Source organism: Rhinatrema bivittatum, chromosome 5, assembly GCF_901001135.1.
Source record: "Rhinatrema bivittatum chromosome 5, aRhiBiv1.1, whole genome shotgun sequence".
NCBI classification, from domain to species: domain Eukaryota; kingdom Metazoa; phylum Chordata; class Amphibia; order Gymnophiona; family Rhinatrematidae; genus Rhinatrema; species Rhinatrema bivittatum.
In genome coordinates this window covers 77,625,234-77,643,146 of record NC_042619.1, presented here as the reverse complement: position 1 = coordinate 77,643,146, position 17,913 = coordinate 77,625,234, and the positions used below count along the sequence as shown (strand labels likewise).

Below are 17,913 nucleotides of genomic sequence, written 5' to 3'. Positions count from 1 at the left end.
CTCCCTCCTTTCAATGTCATAGTGTATCCATCAGCTTATTATTAATAGTTCTTTAAAATAAAGTCCTGTCTTCTTGTAGCTAATGGAAGCCTGCCAAGAATCTGAATGTTTCTGTCATGGTTCCTCTTTCACTTCTCTCCCACAGAGAGCTCCTTCTCTGTTTAGGGCTTGTGTTGCAGGCCTCCCACCCCATGGTAGCTCTCATTTGAACTGCTTCCGTCTGGAGTCTGAGGTGGGGAGCCACAGGGCAAAGATGAAAGGTTCTACCTGGTAGGGTCTTCTGATACTCTTAGTAACCCTTTAGTGGTAGGATAGTAATTCATGTTTTCTACCCTGTCAATCCTTGGTCTGTCTGGTGGTTCTGCCAGCTGGCCTGTCCTCATTGTACAGTAGCACCATTGCCAGGGAACTCTGGAAGGGTTGTATCGGTGCCAGCTGCCTTTTGGTTGGTTGCTCAGATCCCATGGCTTGCCCTCGTGTTAGGGGCAGGCTGGGTCACTATTGGCCAGCTTGGGGAGCTTGTTGGCATACGCTGAGGTGGAGGGAAGGTACAGAAGGGGGCTGGGCAGTGCAAGGCTTGCCCCTCTTTCCTCTGGTGCCATCCACCACCCCCCTCCAGCTTGGTGCCCCAGGGCCGGAGCCCATCTTGCCCATCCATATCGACAACCCTGCTCTTTAGTACTAATTGTTATAACAAGAACAATATGCTTGTTTTCTCGGAATAGTAACATGATAGTGAGGGCGATTCAGGCCTGCTGTTTCCATCAGGTGAAGGAAAAGAGGAGAGAGGCTCGCTGGATAGAATGTAAGAAGCATTAGCAGCAACCACATAAATATGCCAGAGAAAAGGGGCTGTTCATTAATATTTTCTGGCACTGAAGCAACGTGCTTAGAAAACAGAGATACAAACCTGGGCATCCCAGTTTGTTTCTCCTTCCCAGCATTCACTACGTGGTCTTGAGCAAGTCACTTAACTCTCCGAAGGTAAATTTTGAAGGGCAAATACACTGTTACAGCATATATTAAAGCAGAGGTAGGCAATCGTGTCCTGGCATGCACAAACAGGTCTGGTTTTCAGGATTTCTGCAATGAATATACATGAGGTATACTGTTCTACCCCTGTTCAATGTAAACCGACCTGATATCAACCTTGAAGGTCGGTATAGAAAAAAATGTTAAAAAATAAAAAAATATTTGCATAAGTTGCCTCCGTTGTATACAGATTTCTCATGCATATTCATTGGGGATGCCCTGAGAACTATACCTGCCTGTGGCCCTGAGTTGCTTACCCCTCTATTAGAGGTACTGTCTCCATTATAAATACTATTAAACGTCACATGAGGAAAGATGCAGTTGTTGGCGATATCTTTGCTCAACGCGGCTATGTTGATTATCCTATATAATGCATAATAGATGGCGCAGTGATGAGTGGTTGGTTGGTTTTCTTTTAATTGAACTTAATATTTTCCAATACAAGGACAAATGCAATGCATATTCAGTATTTTTAGCTTCTGGTTTACAACATTGGTGAAAATATTTTTGTTTCCTCTTTCTATCCAGAAGATGAAGAGCTTGGCTCAAAGGCGTCAGTCCGCACCATCTCTTGTTCTCAGCAAAGCCCTGAACAAGTCCAAAATTCTCACGAGGTGAGTCAAAACCTTTCTATTTATTTATGTTTTTTAAAACCTTATATTCCACTTTCTTTCCAGTAATTCAGTATGGATCACATATTTGCAATCATTCAAATATATGCACAAATTCACACAGAAGACACATTAATCAATACGCACAAAACATAGATTTGCTTACACATTTATTCACCTGGCATAAAATTTAATGCTCATGCTTTAAAAGCCTCAGTAAAAAATTAAGTTTTCAGCCCTTTCCTAAAATTCCTTATTTATTTATTTATTTATTTATTTAAAATCTTTTCTATACCATCGTTACGTTCTATTCATCACAACGGTTTACATACAGACACATAATTTTAAAGTAGGTGAATGTGTACGGTGGTACATTCTAACAAGTGAAAAAAGGTTTGGTTACATCATGTCATAAAAATCTTATTTGTTGAGTGAGGTAGGTATAATTCTCATGCTCTGTGTAATTCTATTAAGTTAATTGTGAGACAGACTAGTAAACCATTACAACGCACATGTTTCAAACAGTGCTGTGTGCTGGTGATCTTCTGCCTGTTCCTGCTTACTTTCTATTCTCCGTTCTCTTTGTAGAAAGCTTGTTTAAAAAGCCAGGTTTTTAAACTTTTTTTAAAGGTTTTGAGGTCTCTCTTTGTAATCTGATGTCTGGTGGCATTGTGTTCCTCAGTGTGGGACCTGCTAAGGATAAAGCCCTTTCTCTAACTTGGGTTAGTCTTGCTGTCCTGACTGAGGGAATGGTTAGGAGGGCTTTGTTAGCTGATCTCAGGTTTCTATGTGGGACGTGTACCCGTAGTGCTTTGTTCAGCCAGTCTGCCTTTTCATCATGTATTAGTTTATGTATTGTACACAGGGCTTTGTATTGTATCCTGTGTTATATCTTTCTTTTCTCGCAACTCAGTGGGCAAAGTATTCCACACAGCATGGCTACTGCACAAGAAAATGCAGCAGACCTTGTCATCTCACGTTTGTAAGCCTGTGTGGCTGATTTTCTAAGCAACTTCTTGTTACAAGAATGCAAGGCCCTTCCCAGTACATAACCATTGCAGGCTCTCCTGTTCTGAGCGTTCGTGTTCAGAATAAAGCAATCTGCAAGTTAAAACCAGGAGCCTAAATTTAAATCTCCATCTTCTTGGCAGCCAATGTAACTCTTTTAATGCCTTTCTGCTCATTACTGCTTGATCCAAAGCCCTGAAGGTGCTGCTGGCCTGAAGCAGGCTTCAGACTAACTCCTTACGCAGCCGGGGATTCAATTCTCTCTCGGCATGGGTTCTATTGGCATACAATACCAATAAATGCATTGTAACAAATTTTGTCAAAATTTGATACCCCTTAATTGTCAGGCCAAGTTATGTTTAATTTAATTTGTGTAGTGTTTTTTTTTTTTTTTAAATTTAGAAACTTATTGAATTTTCTTTAATTAATCCTTATTGAACTAAGGCAAGCGTCTCAAAGTCCAGTCCTCTAGGGCCGTAAACCAGTCAGGATTTCAGGATATCCCTAATGAACATGCATGAGATAGGTTTGCATGCCCACTGCCTCCATTGTTCGCAAATCAGTCTCATGAGTTTTCATTAGGGATATCCTGAAAACTTGACTGGTTTACGGCCCTCAAGGACGGGAGTTTAAGACACCTGGATTAAAGTAGCTTCCTGGTTCAGTGCACATATGTGTAAGGTTATTAAAGTAAGTAGAAATGTCTCCTCTGATATCCGATTATTTTCCAAGTAGTTGCTTACTGTAGGAGAATAATGTTTGGTCACATAAACTTAAGTATATAAACAAATTAGTTTTCAAGGGCCAGAAGTAACAAGTCTTACTCTTTCTTTTATTAACTGGGATGGTCAAATTAAGACACGTCGTCTAGGAGCCAGAGGCCAAGGGTCAGTCAGAGGCAGTCATTTACGGAGGGAAGTCATGAATTTGTGTCCCAGCATTTTTCCTGGTTTAGTGCAGTGCTTTAACCACTGTTTTGTGTCAAGGACATGAGAAGGGAGAGAGAAAGTGGTCATAGTGACAACTGCTCCTTTCACCGTTTTGCTTGTATTCTTCAGGATTCCCCCATTCTGTGCTTATGGTACAATTCTTTAGTAAACAGTGTCCTGCATTATGCAGATAACTGACATGAGAACTATTGGCTACTTTGCCTTTCACAACACACATGATTATAGTCAATGGGATATAACTATAAAATCATTATTTTTGCCTTTTTTGATATTTTTTTTGTAACTTCACGTCTGGGCTTCCCAAACCTTTCCTGGTGATCTCCCAGCCAGTCTGGTTTTCAGGATGTCCACAAGGAACGTAATGTACATGAGAGGAATTTGCACGTGCTGGGTATGCAAATTTATCTTGCATAGATTCTTTGTGGATCTTCTGGAAACCTGTCTGGCTGTGGGATCACCAGGACAGGTTTGGGAAGTCCTGCATTAAAAGACAATCCAGCTAATCTACCGCGAGCCACTTTATTCCCTAGCTGTCATCAGTTACATGCATTGGCATACGTCTTCTCTCATGAAGGGTGTGCCACGTCTCGTTCTTATTCATCTTGCTTCTTTGGAGTTATGCCACTAAATACGCCGCAGCCATGCAATAAGTTAGTAAAATGCTGGTAAGTCAATGGGCTTCTACTAACGTGATGAACCAAATAAAAGCAGATGAACTCCTCACAGCCTCGCAAATACAAAGCGTTGCACACAATGAAAACTGGACACACTATTAGCAGTAAATATCAAGTTTAAAAATTACCTGATATAACCACCAACATTTCAGCTTGTTCTAAAATCTTCATCAATGGTATATTTACATTTCTTTTGCTGAATTGAGATATAATTGTATGTTATCATTGACAATTCTAGTAATAAGATGGCTTATTAGCATGTTGCATGAATTCTTGAATGAAAAGGAATCTATTTTTTATTTGGTTGCATAACTATAATTTATTTGCCTTCTACAATGCACATGATTATTGCCCGAATTGATGTCTGTTCTTTAATGTGATGTTGCAATTTGTACAGTGTTCTCTCAACCTAGCTTGATGTTACCCAGGTAGGGTAACATTGTATGAATCTCATCTTTGTGTGAGTTTCCTCACTCTGAAGGACATCAAATCTTCACAAGAGTGTACTGTTCTGTTCGTAATTCTCACTCTGCATGTAAAAGTGGCCCCTAACCCCTACCTAAACCTCACCTCAAGTTACTAGGTGGGCCTCCTATAGAGATATAAATAGCTAACTACTACACAGGCTTGGTAGATATTCTCTCTCTCTCTCTCTTTCTCTCTCTCTCTCTCAAATGCAATTATGTAGGTATTACTGCAAAGTGTGAAAAGATAATGTACATTTTGATAAATAGGCTATTACCATAAAACATGCCCCTTTTCCTATCACGTGATATTTTACTGCAGATTGTTAAATTTAGACCTTAGTTGGTTGCTTTCCAGGAAACATAATCTGTAAGTGTATCTTCTTTGAGAAAATAATCAGTGCTCTGTTATTGATTATTCTTAAAGAGTAATATTAACAACCCTGCATTTTTCATGCACATTGGAGAGTATATATGTTGGTCTAGTAAAAGAGTCTGTTTATTGTGCTGTTGAGTTCCTCTAGAGGAAACAGAAGTGAAGAATGCTGAGATGGCATAAAAGAATTTTGTAGGACAGAGCAAGCAGGAAATGGAGTCTAGGCTTGAGATCAGGTGATGGCCATGAACTCTTCCATCATTGCCTTTGTGTGATACAGGCAATTTTTTTTCAAATGTATTTAATAGCTTATAAAAAGAATGTATAAAGAATCATGTGCATTTTCCATAAAATGTATGGATGCTGCAGGTTTGGTTCAGATGCACTGTGAAATCCTTTGCATGATATGACTCGGTGCACCTGGAAAACGTGTGGACTATGGGATCTCCTAAACTGTTCGCCCTTCCTCTCTTTGTTCCAGTTGTATCATTCGGGGGGCTGCTGATTTTAGCCTTACAATAATATGCATTAGTTTGCAAGGAAAATGGTTTGGGATTCAAAGGGATCTAACTGGCTAAGAAAAGACTTAGCTGGCTAAGACAAAGCCTTGAGAAATTGACCAGGGCTGAGTGGCTAAATTTTAGCTGGTTAGATTCACTAGTTGGCTAAAGTTAGCTGGCTCAAGAATGGGCCGGCCCAGAGGTTGGATTGGGGTGCTAAGAAAATCATGGCTGACTCGTGCAGTGTTCTCTTATAGCTGGCTAACTTGCAGCATGATTATAGCAATCCTAAATCCTAGCTGGTTATGCTTATCCTTCGTTAGCTGGCTATCCTTGGCCAGTTCGCTGTACTTAACTGGCTAACGTGAGCCAGCTATATGTGCACTGCAAGCTATCTTTATCAGCTAGTCAGCCACGTTTCGGTGACTAAATGTGAGTTCCCTAAATCTTAACTGGCTGCATTTAGGATGATTTTTCATTTGAAAATCTAGCCGGCTAGATTTGGTTGAAAATTAAATCAAGAAAAATGAAGTACTGAGCCTAGCTGAAAATAGACTGTTATTTACAAAAAGCACATTTTTTGTTTTTATAATAGTTTGTTTTTTGGGATAAGTTGGTCCTCCAGAATAAAGGAGCAATATGTGTCCTTTCCTTTGCAGTTCCTGAAGTGTAGGGTCAGAACCAGCTTTTGCTCCTGCAGGCTGAATTCAAGACCTACGTCTTAAATGAGCACATTTAAGACTAATCGGAGAAAATTCTTTTTCACTCAACGCACAATAAAGCTCTGGAATTTGTTGCTAGAGGATGTGGTTAGTGCAGTTAGTGTTGCTGGGTTCAAAAAAGGTTTGGATAAGTTCTTGGAGGAGAAGTCCATTAATGGCTATTAATCAATTTTACTTAGGGAATAGCCACTGCTATTAATTGCATCAGTGGCATGGGATCTTCTTGGTGTTTGGGTAATTGCCAGGTTCTTGTGGCCTGGTTTTGGCCTCTGTTGGAAACGGGATGCTGGGCTTGATGGACCCTTGGTCTGACCCAGCATGGCAATTTCTTATGTTTTTATGTTCTTATGTACACTCCACAAACCACCAAGCACTAGAGAGCACTCTAAATAATATCCACACCTTATTGAGCACTCCCTTCTGGGGTGCTTATGTACACTCCAGACAGATTTTATTTTAATTAGATAAAAGAAACCTTATTGGTTGACCCTGTGGCTTAGGAGCAGGGGATCTGAGAGCTGAGGATCCACTCAGTGTTGGGGCCAGAAGGGCATGGGCATGATACAGAGGTGGCACGCTGAGGCCCTGAAGGGGAGAGAAGAGAAACTCTAATAGTGTGGCAGCTCCTGCCAGCTAACGAGCAGCGCTGACCATGTGCCTCAGAGTATCTGCGCCTCCAGTTCTCAGTCAGCAAGGGTTCTTGCAGTAGCCCAGGCATGCTAGCTGGGAAGCTGCAATTGTTTAATGTGTAATAACTCTGATCACATCTGTGCCTCTGCATCAGGTTTAAAGTTGTTTTTTTTTTTTTTTTTTGCCTCTCATGCAGTGTATCTGTCGTTTCATTGAGTTACACATTTCTGGTCATGCTTTTGCATGGACACACCATCTCTTGGATCAGGGGTTCTCAACCCAGTCCTCGGCACACACCTAGCTAGTCAGGTTTTCAGGATGTCCTCAAAGAATATGCATGAGATAGATTTGCGTGCACTGCCTCCATTGTATGCAAATCAATCTCATGCATATTCCTTGTGGATATCCTGAAAACCTGACAGGCTAGGTGTGTGCTGAGGACCTGCTCGACAGCCCCTCCTGCCTTGGATAGTGCCTGCTAGAGTGATGTCAGTGCTGGGCTATGAAACTCCCAAGTCCCGGTGTGCAGTAAACGTTTGAGACCCTGATAGTTGATGTAATGTGCTGCAGAATTAGGAGAGCGTCACTTATTGGTGAAATTTAGGGGTATACACATTCCGGGTTCTGAAGGAAACTGCACTCTGTGTTTGGCTGACTTACAGAAGGAAGAAGGAGAGGGAATAATGTGGGAAGGGAGAGGGGGCTTGGGAGCTGGAAAGGAAAGGTCATCCCAAAGCAGGTTCAGATTGAACTGGAAGCCCAAAACAGCAGAAGGAAGCTTCTAGGCCAGGGCTAGCCAATTCCAGTCCTTGAAAAGCCACAAACAGGCCTGGTTTTCAAGATATCCACCATGAATATGCATGAGGTAGATGTGCGTACAGAGGAAGCAGTGCAGGCAGTTCTACCTCATGCACGTACATTGTGGATATCCTGAACATCAGGCCTGTTTGTGGCTCTCGAGGACCAGAGTTGGTCACCCTGCTTCAATCTAGGCCGCATTACTGCCCCTCCCCCATACACCTATGTTTCTACACTCACTTTGAAATGCTACTTTCATTGATTGTATATGCTTTGCAATAAGAATACCTTTGATTGCATCACATTTTTGTACGTAATGGGGACAAAAGTGTGCCTGAACCTGACTAACGCCATTTTGAAAACGGTGCCTCTGGACCCAGAGCCCAATGGGACACTCCAGACACTATTGGACCACCAGGGACTGTAAGTAAATGTAAGGGGGGAGCCAAGGGGGAGGGGATGTCTTTTGGTACAAAGAGGGTTTGGAACTGGGGGAGGCTGGGACCTGCAGTGACCAAAATATTTTTATTTTTACATTTGTGCCACTTCGGGGTACAGCGGGATGGGAGCGGCGCAGCTAACTTTAGATCTGATAACATGGCTTGCTGACGTCAATGCAAGCTGCACTATTTCATTACCATATTCATGAGCTGGTTTCCAGGCATTTGCCCTATTTCTTTTCTTGCAGATAATGTATGGAATTTCAAATCCTGCACATTATCTGCGCGGTAATGCCTTCCCACTACTTGATAAATGAACCCTCTTAAGTTTTCATCTAAGGCTATGAAAGATGAAGGGACTTGCCCACGGTCACAAGGAGCATTAGTCTGAGAACCCTGGCTCCCGGCCCACTGCTCTCAGCGTTAGGCCACTCTTCCACAGCGCAACCTCGGATAACCTGGCCGTTTTATTTCCAACCAGTATTGCAAGAGGGACGCTGATGGTGTTCATGAGCTGATTCCAGACAGATGTTCCCTTCTGTTCCGAAACAAAAGTACAACAATAAACAGAGCTGTAAATTATGTACTACAGGGTTTCTCGTCCTGCGGTGAGATATACATGTTTCATTAGGACTATTTATTTCCCATTTTGTAACGAACAATCGTAGATTACAGCTGATGCTTTTAAAAACAAAGCATTGAGCTCTCTCTCTCTCAGTTGGTATAAGGGCTGCGCTGAAATAGCGTGTCACTTCATAAAGGGCAGGCCGCGCACCTCGGTTTCAGCTTTGCAGTGTCGCACCTGAAGCCGACCTGAGAACCTTTCACTTTTTCTTTTTATGCAACCAAACACCACCTGCTTTCGAGCTAATCGTGGCCTACGCTGAGCGACTTGCTTCTGTTTCTTGCCAGCACGGACTCCTCCTGCTGATAGTAGTGCAAAGTACCTCGTTCTTCCTCCCACGCTTGGTTTGATTAATGACCCACGGCACAGATCATAAAGTGGTTAAGCCAAGCAGCTGCAGGGGGAGTTGCCCAGCTTCCCTCACCTTACCAGCTGTTCTGACTCGATTTTTTTGGTGAACCGAATGAGGCTAGGTTTGAGTGACAAGAGATATTTACTGTAGGAGGGCAGACTGGGCACACTCTGTCCGTTCGCAGAGAGCCGCTTGTACCGCGCCCCAGGTGGCCTCGGCCTACACGTAGGACAGCATGTACGGTGCAGTAGAGCAAGAAGTTTGACCCAGCCGCTTTAAGGGTTGTTTATGATCCTGACTCGCAGACAATATTTTGACATCTGGAGATGGCTGCTTCGGTATAGAGGCTTCCAGGATTCCTAACCATTGTTGTTTTTTCTCTAGAGTGAGGGGAGCACAGGCAGAATTGCACGGTCTGCTTGAGAAGTACTAAGGACTCTTCTCTTAGCCCGTAAAAATGGACCGGGCTTTTCTAACCAGCCCTGTTGGGAATCCTTGCTATGGGGAAATAGGGAGGCAAACGTGAAGGGGCTCTTTACCTACTCCACCCTCACGGCCAGGGTTTACGGATCAGTCCTCCACAGAGCAATGGCGTCCCCTGCGCTGTCAAGTCCCCTTGTGATGTTACACTTGAATTTGTAATACTGTACAGAGGAGGTCAAAAGTTACCTTCTCGCAGTGTTCCAAGTATAGCTTTGGAAGAGTCCTCTAGGGAACATGTAAAATAGAATTATCATAATCATTATTTATCATATTCTAAGACAGAGGTGGCCATCGCCAGTCCTCAAGGGCCACACACAGGCCTGGTTTTCAATGAATATGCATGAGAGAGTTGTGCAGGCACTACCTATGTGGTATGTAAATGTAGCTAATGCATATTCATCGTGGACACCCTGAAAACCAGGCCCATTTGTGCCTTTTCAGGACCAACACTGGCCACCCCTGTTTCTAGGTCCACCCATGATGGAGATGAGCAGATGATATCGGTTTAGAGTCTTTGAGAGGGCAACTACCAAACTGAGCGCAAAAGTATAGTCTGCAGGTTCTTTTTATTTTTTTCCTGCACATTTTTACAGTAATTTTTTCAAGGAAAAACATTTTCCCTTTATAAATCGGGTTGGGAAAAAATACCCGCACAGACCTGCCCCTGCTATTTGCACGCATGCTTTTTTCCAGTGAAATTACAAATACACGCGTATGCGCCTCGCTGAGTGCTTAAATGCAAGTCCTTCCCTGACTCTGCCCCAGGAACGCCTCCCTTCTCTGCGCATAAAAATCTTCATGCGCTGGCAATACATAAGAGTAGGCAAGGCAATTGCCAAAGATCCCAGTTCCCCGTGTGGAAAACACCATTTTACCCATGGAGATGCCTTTTGAAAATCGCTCTCTGTACATAATCCATGGGCGTCACGCAGCGAGGTTTGAGCTGGGCGTCTGCCTGGGCCTGAAGGAGACTTGGGCATTGGCTTTCAGTCCATGTAGCTGGGGAAGCTGAAGAGAGCCCGGTGGCAGTGGGCAGCCGAGGCAGATGGTGGCAGCAATGGGATCCCAGGCATGGTGTGCCCGGGCTGGGGGGAACGAGTACAGGTGTCTGACAGGGGAGAGAGGGGCATGCAAATATCCAGTCCTCCTCAAATGTTTGGAGGATGCGTGGCAGTAGTTTTATTGCAGCATAAAATAAATTCTTCCAGTAAATCAAGTCTGAGAGGAGGCCTTGTGCCAGTTGCCAAGTGTTTGTAGATAGCCAAGAGTACATGCATTAGATTATTGGGTAATAGGCCCAACTAATCAAATGTAACCGGTCTCCAGAGTCTCATTCCTGAAGCTTTAATGGAGATGCATGGCACAGAGTAAAAGAAGAGCAAAACCTGATATTTAAAAACTCACAGGGCTCGATCCACCCAAAATAAATTTGGCCTTTGGGAGGCAAATAATGAAAAAAGCAACTGCTGTGAAGGCAGATATTTGGATTGGTAAAAATATCCAAAAAGATTCAGGAAAGGAGGAAGAGGTCGCCATAGACGCACTATTAATACCCTGTTTTCCATCCTTAGGCCTACCTACAAGGACTGATTTACTAAAATACAGAGGCGCCTTTCCCTCACCTACTTGAGAATATTTGCTTCTGCCTCTGGCAGGATTAACTTTGGGCTCAAGCATTGAGGCTGGCCTATAGCTCCTGGAATTAGAAACATTTCTAACTTGGAGAAAAATCTTACTCTGTCAATCCTTCATTTGAAGAAACTGTTGAAATTCTGCCTAAAATTCTTTTTTTAAAACACTGTTTTTCCCGTTTTTTCCCAAATTCCTAAAAATCTCCATGGTGAAGGATGCCTTTAATAATAATAATAATTTGTATTTCTAGACCATCTTCCCAATTTTAACACAGTGTGGTTTACAGCATTTTCAGGAGCAAGGAGACCTTGCCGCAAAGAGTTTATAATACAAGTGGGTACCTGAGGCAGTGGGAGATAAAGGGGCCTATTTACTAAGCTCTGCTAACGTATTGGTGCTCGGTAAATGGTGTTTACCTCATTTTAAAATGTTGGTGTAGACATAACGCATGCAGTCTGCAATTGGCACGATTTGTTTCCTCGTTTACCTAGAGCAGTGCGGGTTTTGTATTGAGCTGTGTTGTATGCAGCAGGTCATTGCTATGCTAATTAAATAATGTGCTTGCATTAAACCTCGAAGCTGTTACCTGCTGAAAGTGAATTATTCCTCTCAAAGGGTTGTTAGCTTTCTCCTAGGAGCATTGGAACGCTGGGGACTGAGATTTAAAGGGGGCCGCATGCACCCCCCCCCCCACACGGAGTGTTTCAAAAATCCCTTGGGGGGGGGTCTAGTGTGACCACCCTCTTGCACCACTCATAAAAAAAAGAAGCCCTCCCCCCAGTTAAGAAGTCCCTTTTCCCACCCCCACACAAACATTAACTTGATTGCAGCAGCTTTGATGATGGCAGATGCCGCTGAACCAGAGAATGCTCCCCCGAGGAAGGGAGCCTGGCTTCCCAAACCCGGACCATGTAGGGTGCTTTGAGATGGTCAGCGAGGGATGCCAACAACAAGATTTAAGAAAGAGCGCTGTTTGAGTCAGCATGTGGCTTGAGCAGTAAGATCGGGACATTCAAGATAAATCAGTGCCTCATTTTTAAATGCCAAAGAAACATTTTTATAAAATGAGAAATACAGGACCGATGATTAAATGATGCAAGGGCTCTGTGAGCCTAGCGATGCTCTAGCCCTGAATATGAAGGTCCTTATAATATCGATATCATTTGTTGTAGTGTGAGTGGACATATAATAAGAACCATTCACTAAGGTACGAAAGGTGGAATTACGGCAATTTTTGAGTATGCCAACTTAAAAGTTTCCAAAAATATGCCTTCTCATGCTAGCCCATCAAAATCACTTCTAGAAGAGAGAGGGGAAGAGCCCTAAAGCAGGATTTCTGTTCATGTGCCCATGAAACTCACATTTTATTAAGCTGCTGCACGCCACTAAAGAAATAAAGAGCTCACGGTTAAAGCCAGAGTACCAGCGCAAGGTGTTTTCAGATCGTTCATCTGTCACATGAACCAAATCATCACGGCTCCCCCTTTTAAGGCATTCTTGTACAAAGCTTGCAAAGAAGGCCTTTTGCGTGCAGTGTGCATGCCCGTTGGTCTGTGATCTCGCATCTCAGGCGAAAGTACAGACGCTTGCTTTGGGGGGATTTTGGTGCTGTTGAGTCTTGGTTGCACATCTGAGGCCTGTCGCTGCTGTCAATCCTGTGTTTCCACATGTGAAGGGTGGGGGGGGGGCTGGGCTGGGGGCACAGGGAAGGAACGGTCAAGTGGGAGAGAGCAGCTGAGAGAATGCGGAGCACAGAAACTGATGGCGGCAGCAGCAGGACACAGATTCGCAGATAGAGGGGACAGACAGCCGGTCAGAGATGTGGAGAGACCACGCAATGCCTACAAGACTGCCAGTGCCAAGGATGTGTTCTCAGAGTGGCGGTGCACCTTTAATCTTGGTATATTCCCTTCTGGTGTATGTAATTTATTGGGGCCTCTGTTTAACAACTCCTACCATTGTGGACTTCAGTAAATCTTGGCAGAACCGTGCCAGCCCTCATCAGAGTCCCTTAAAAGGATGAACGTGGCACACAAATAACTGGAAACCAAACCTAGGAAGGGATTGGTGTTTGCGGGTAGCCCCCATCCCGACCGGCTTTTGGGCTTATGGGGAGGCTCACGGCCCAGAGCAGCCCCGTGCACAAGGGGAAAGAGAGATCATTTTCAAGGCCTTGGGTTTTCTGACATTGGGGCTCTTGTGCTTATCGGCCCAGTCCCTCCAAAAAGCACCACACTGACTCCAAAGCTGCTGACCAAAATAATCTTCTACCTGCACTGAAGGCAGGCAAACACAAAGTCCAGAAATGAACTGGCACCACAGTGCAAACAAAGTCCAAATTGTACAAACAATAAATCTCAGGCTCTCTTCTTCCCCAGTGGATACTCTCCTCTCAAGTAAGCTTTTGGGACTGTGAGCCTCCATACTACCTGCCTGCTAAGCACAGCTCTTAGCTTCTCATCCACAATTACTCAAGAGTTTCTTGCTGATTTCTTTATCAGGCAGGTGGAATTCCAGAACCCATCTTGCCTAGAGCAGTTTTTCCTGCCTGGCAAAATCTCCCCAAGGATAGAGCCTCTCTGCTTACCTCCTCTCAGTCTCTTCTTTTATTCTGACAGCTTCTCAGGAATTCTAGTTGTTGAACCCCAGGCTCTCTTCTCCCAAGGAATCCTGGGCCCTAACACTTTTCCCGGAAAGGCGGCTTCTCAGGCTTCCTTCCTTCTGCTGCTTTCCCTGTAGAGGGAAAGGCCTGCACACGTCTCCTGCACAAGGAGAAACACTTTACTACTTTTAGGACTGTCTCCCACTCTTAACTCCTGGTACGCTCTGTCTCCATGACCCCCTCCTGACTCTCTAGCTCTCTCACAATGGGCACCCAAGTTTTCTTAAACTATGGCACCTCCCACTGGGGAGCTGCAGACTTTCCTGAACACACGATCACTGCTGGCAGTCAGGCCTGTGTAGGTGCTGCTGCCATACCAGTAAGGGGAGGGTTCCAGGGGCAGAAATATAAGAAAAAAAGAAAGGAGTCGCAGGAATACAGCTAAAAAAAAAGACCTGTTGATAATCTGCAGAATTAGGTGGTAATACTGCTTTAAAAGTTAACCATAGGCCAGTCAGTTCTTTCTGAAATAGATTTGATAATTTTTTTTTTTTTGGCATCAAATAAATTTTCTAACAAAGAAAAATAATTCTAACATTTATTTTGTATAGGATTATCCACCATGATTTAGAAAAGAAAATGGATAGTCTGGGAGATGGGTATTTTACAAAAAGGCCCAAGGCAGGTTTGTGAAAATCTCATAGCCACTAGTGGTGCTGCTTTTCCTTGCCAGGGTAATGGTGCTCACCCTAGACAACATTCACATTGTCTCCCTTGACCTGATGTAAGCACAGCTTTTTATTATTTATTCATTATTTTATACCCTTTCTCCTACTCAGTCATAGTTCAAACAGCTACATTTGCTTTGTCCAAATTTGTAGATAATAATCGCATATCATTTACTCTTGTATTAAAACAAACAGCATCATCCAGTGGGACTGTGTATCCCTAGTATGCTGTGCATATCAAAAGCATACTTTCATTACTGTTATACTACACTGTTATTGTTAGCATAAATTAGTCACACCGAGTACTTATAATAGGTAGCAATACTGTTTATATTAATATCTCTGTCACACAGACTACTGCACCCATTGCTCACCCTTGCCCATCTCTCTCTCTCACTCACACACACACACGCCCCTGACAGTTTATTGTTCAGATCTTTCTGACGCACACCACACTGCTGCCTAGATCAGGGGCAGGCAACTCTGGTTCTCAAATGCCTCAGACAGGTCTGGTTTTCAGGATACCCAGCATAAATATGCATGAGATAGATTTGCATGCACTGTCTCCACTGTATGCAAATCTATCTCATGCATATTCATGGAGGATGTCTTGAACACTAGAGCTGTTTGCGGCACTCGAGCTATCTTAGGTCTACCCCTGACCTAATTCGTGCAGGAATTGATGCCATGTGTATGTGTAAAATTTATTTACACAAAATAAAGAAGATAGCTACACTCTTAGTCTCTTCTTTGAGGACTGCAGTGATGGTGGAGTTGACTAGATTCTCGTCTGCCTTTCTGGCTATTGCTGCTACTGGGGAAAGGGATCAGAGGTTCTTTGCTCTTCCCCCCAGACCTGCTGTAACCTTTCCTTAAATTCTACTTAACCACCCACAGTGGCCACTTGAAATACCATGCCTACAGGCAAGAAGAGAAAGCAGAGGAAGGGAATAGCACAGGCAAGAGATGGATAGCGGAAATTGGAAATGTTATTTTTATGGTGTTTATGCTGTAATCCATGAAATTTGGCTGCGTAGCAGAGAAGGATTAGGAAAATTACTAGCCCTTCAAAGAACGCACATGCAACAGCAACCATCGAAAAGGTAACCTATTCATCCCCTACAGGAACAAATGGCAGACACGTAATGAAGGCAGTTTTCCAAGCTTTTTAGGCGGGTAGACAGCTGTTTCCCTGCAGAGAAAGACACGTGGGTAAAAGTACCCGCATTAATACAATGCCAAAAAAAAAGGGCATGATGAGGTCGGAAGAGGGAGAGCACTCACGGGGGCTTTTACCAGGTGTATTTGCATCTGCTTCAAAGCAAATGCAAATCTATGCACGGAAGATCAGGCCCCATTCTCTCAGCCGGCGCCTCTCCAAAGAGAGTCCCTGTGCCAGGTGGTTCTTTTCAAAATGAGCTTGCGGGTCCCACAGGGTTTCAAATTTTCCTCCAAAATGACCAAACCTTCTTTGACTTGCATGCGCCCTGGTTGGTTCAGTGGAGAATAAGCTCTGAGTGACCACACAAGAATGTGACTTGACCAACATATGCGACACCTACAAAGGAGCCCCCCAAGCATGCACTACGAGCAAAAGCCCCTGAATTTACATTGGCAGCCAGATACAGAAATACAGCTGCGCTAGTATTGGAAAAAGCTTGGAGAACCGTACTCGCCTCTCCACTGTACACGAGTCACAGGCGCCAGTCCCGAGGTGAGGTCGCCGCCTGGGGCTTTCTAAAGATACCGGAGCACCCTAGCACACGGATAGAGCTATGGATGAAATCCTGGCAGGATGCTCCAACTACTCCCTCAGACCAAGAGCCCTATGAACTGAAGCATGTTAATATGTCAATGTACGTTAACACATGTGATTGCATTATTATTAAGGGAAAAAAAAAAAAAAGGCCAAGCCATGCAGAATATTTGAATGAGTCACGTGATTTGCAGTGACCCCCATCTAACACAAAAAGGATAACCACACCTAATAGGCTGAGAGCTGCCAAGGAGTTCCAAACCCTGATGTTTTCTCATCTGGTCACTCACCAATCCCTGCCTACCCCATCCAACATCGGAGAAAGTGCATTTGAGGGGGAGGGCAGGAGAGATCCCCCCCCCCACCACTCCTTCCTGCCCAGCTTGCTCCGATGCAGAAAGTGGCACCGACTGACCTGAAGTATGTGCACAGCGCAGGCAAAGAACAAGGTTGTTGTTATTAGAACCTATTGACAAGATCTCCCCCCTTCCAGTTCCCTCTGCCTCTGCGCTGCACATTTGAAGAATGATATCGCAGAGCAGGAAAAGGCAACGGAAATAATTAAAGGGATCTGTTATGAAGAAGGAGAGTTAATGTTCTCAAGTCACACGTGGGCTTGCATTCCCTTCTCCTGCAGCTGCCTTTCCTTCTGTTTTTTTAATATCTTTGTGTTTTTTTTTTTTTTTTTAATGAAACCCATATGTTTTTCATTGACTGCATGAAAACATGCTTAGGTTGTGTTTATACACCTGGAGACAGAGGGGCACTGATTCCTCCAGGCTTGGAGATGTGCTACTTCCTATTTCAAAGAAAAGGAAGGGGGTGGGGGAGGAGGTAAGGTGGCAGGGATGACCATGAGGGAGTTTCTGAGTTAGGACCAAGCTTCGATGTGTCGGTCTAGATAAAGCTATCCAGTTGGTCCTTGAATTAATTCTGTCTTCAGTTACATTTGACACTTTTAAGAAAATGGGTCAGTGTTCTTATTTCCCATAGGGAGAATCTGAATGTGTCTTTCAAGAGTATGTGGAATATAGTTTGTAAAGTGAAAAAAAAAAGTTTAAGATATAGTCAGCTAATCTCATGGGATGTTTTGGAGACTGTGATATTGTTGGCTGAAACGACATGAGAACAGGTCAAAGAAGATGAAATCCATGAGTGTTTGCAGCCACCATAGATTGTTCCTTTAGATGACAGCCTACATGGAAGCCTTCTCCAGGACAAATGTTACTGTTAGAACTCTTCTATATCCATGGGAGTTTTTCTTGTTTGTTTTTTGGCCTGTTAGTCTTCTCCAGCCTCTGAAGGCTTTCAGTTGAGTTGGAACTGGCCTCTACTGGACTAATGCACCATGATCCTTCATTTGCAATGACCCGGGGTTTTCTGACATTTCATAGCCATCCTTCCCCAATCGCACCCAGCCATAGTAGTCCTCAGGGGCTCACAGACCAAGGCTTCTTCTGTGACCTGGTAATTGTGCACACTAAATCTGGCCACTAGGTGTCGCCAACCATTCTGCTGATTAGGATTTCC

At 43.8% G+C, this 17,913-nt stretch overlaps 1 protein-coding gene across 1 annotated transcript in view; it reads left to right on the top strand.

The window, feature by feature from the left end:
- Positions 1–17,913, top strand: part of ARHGAP20 (Rho GTPase activating protein 20) — a 210,479-nt gene that overhangs the window by 34,014 nt on the left and 158,552 nt on the right. The window contains exon 2 of the mRNA XM_029602490.1: positions 1,561–1,646. Within this exon, the coding sequence (XP_029458350.1) occupies positions 1,561–1,646 (86 nt within the window). The remainder of the gene's footprint in view (positions 1–1,560; positions 1,647–17,913) is intronic.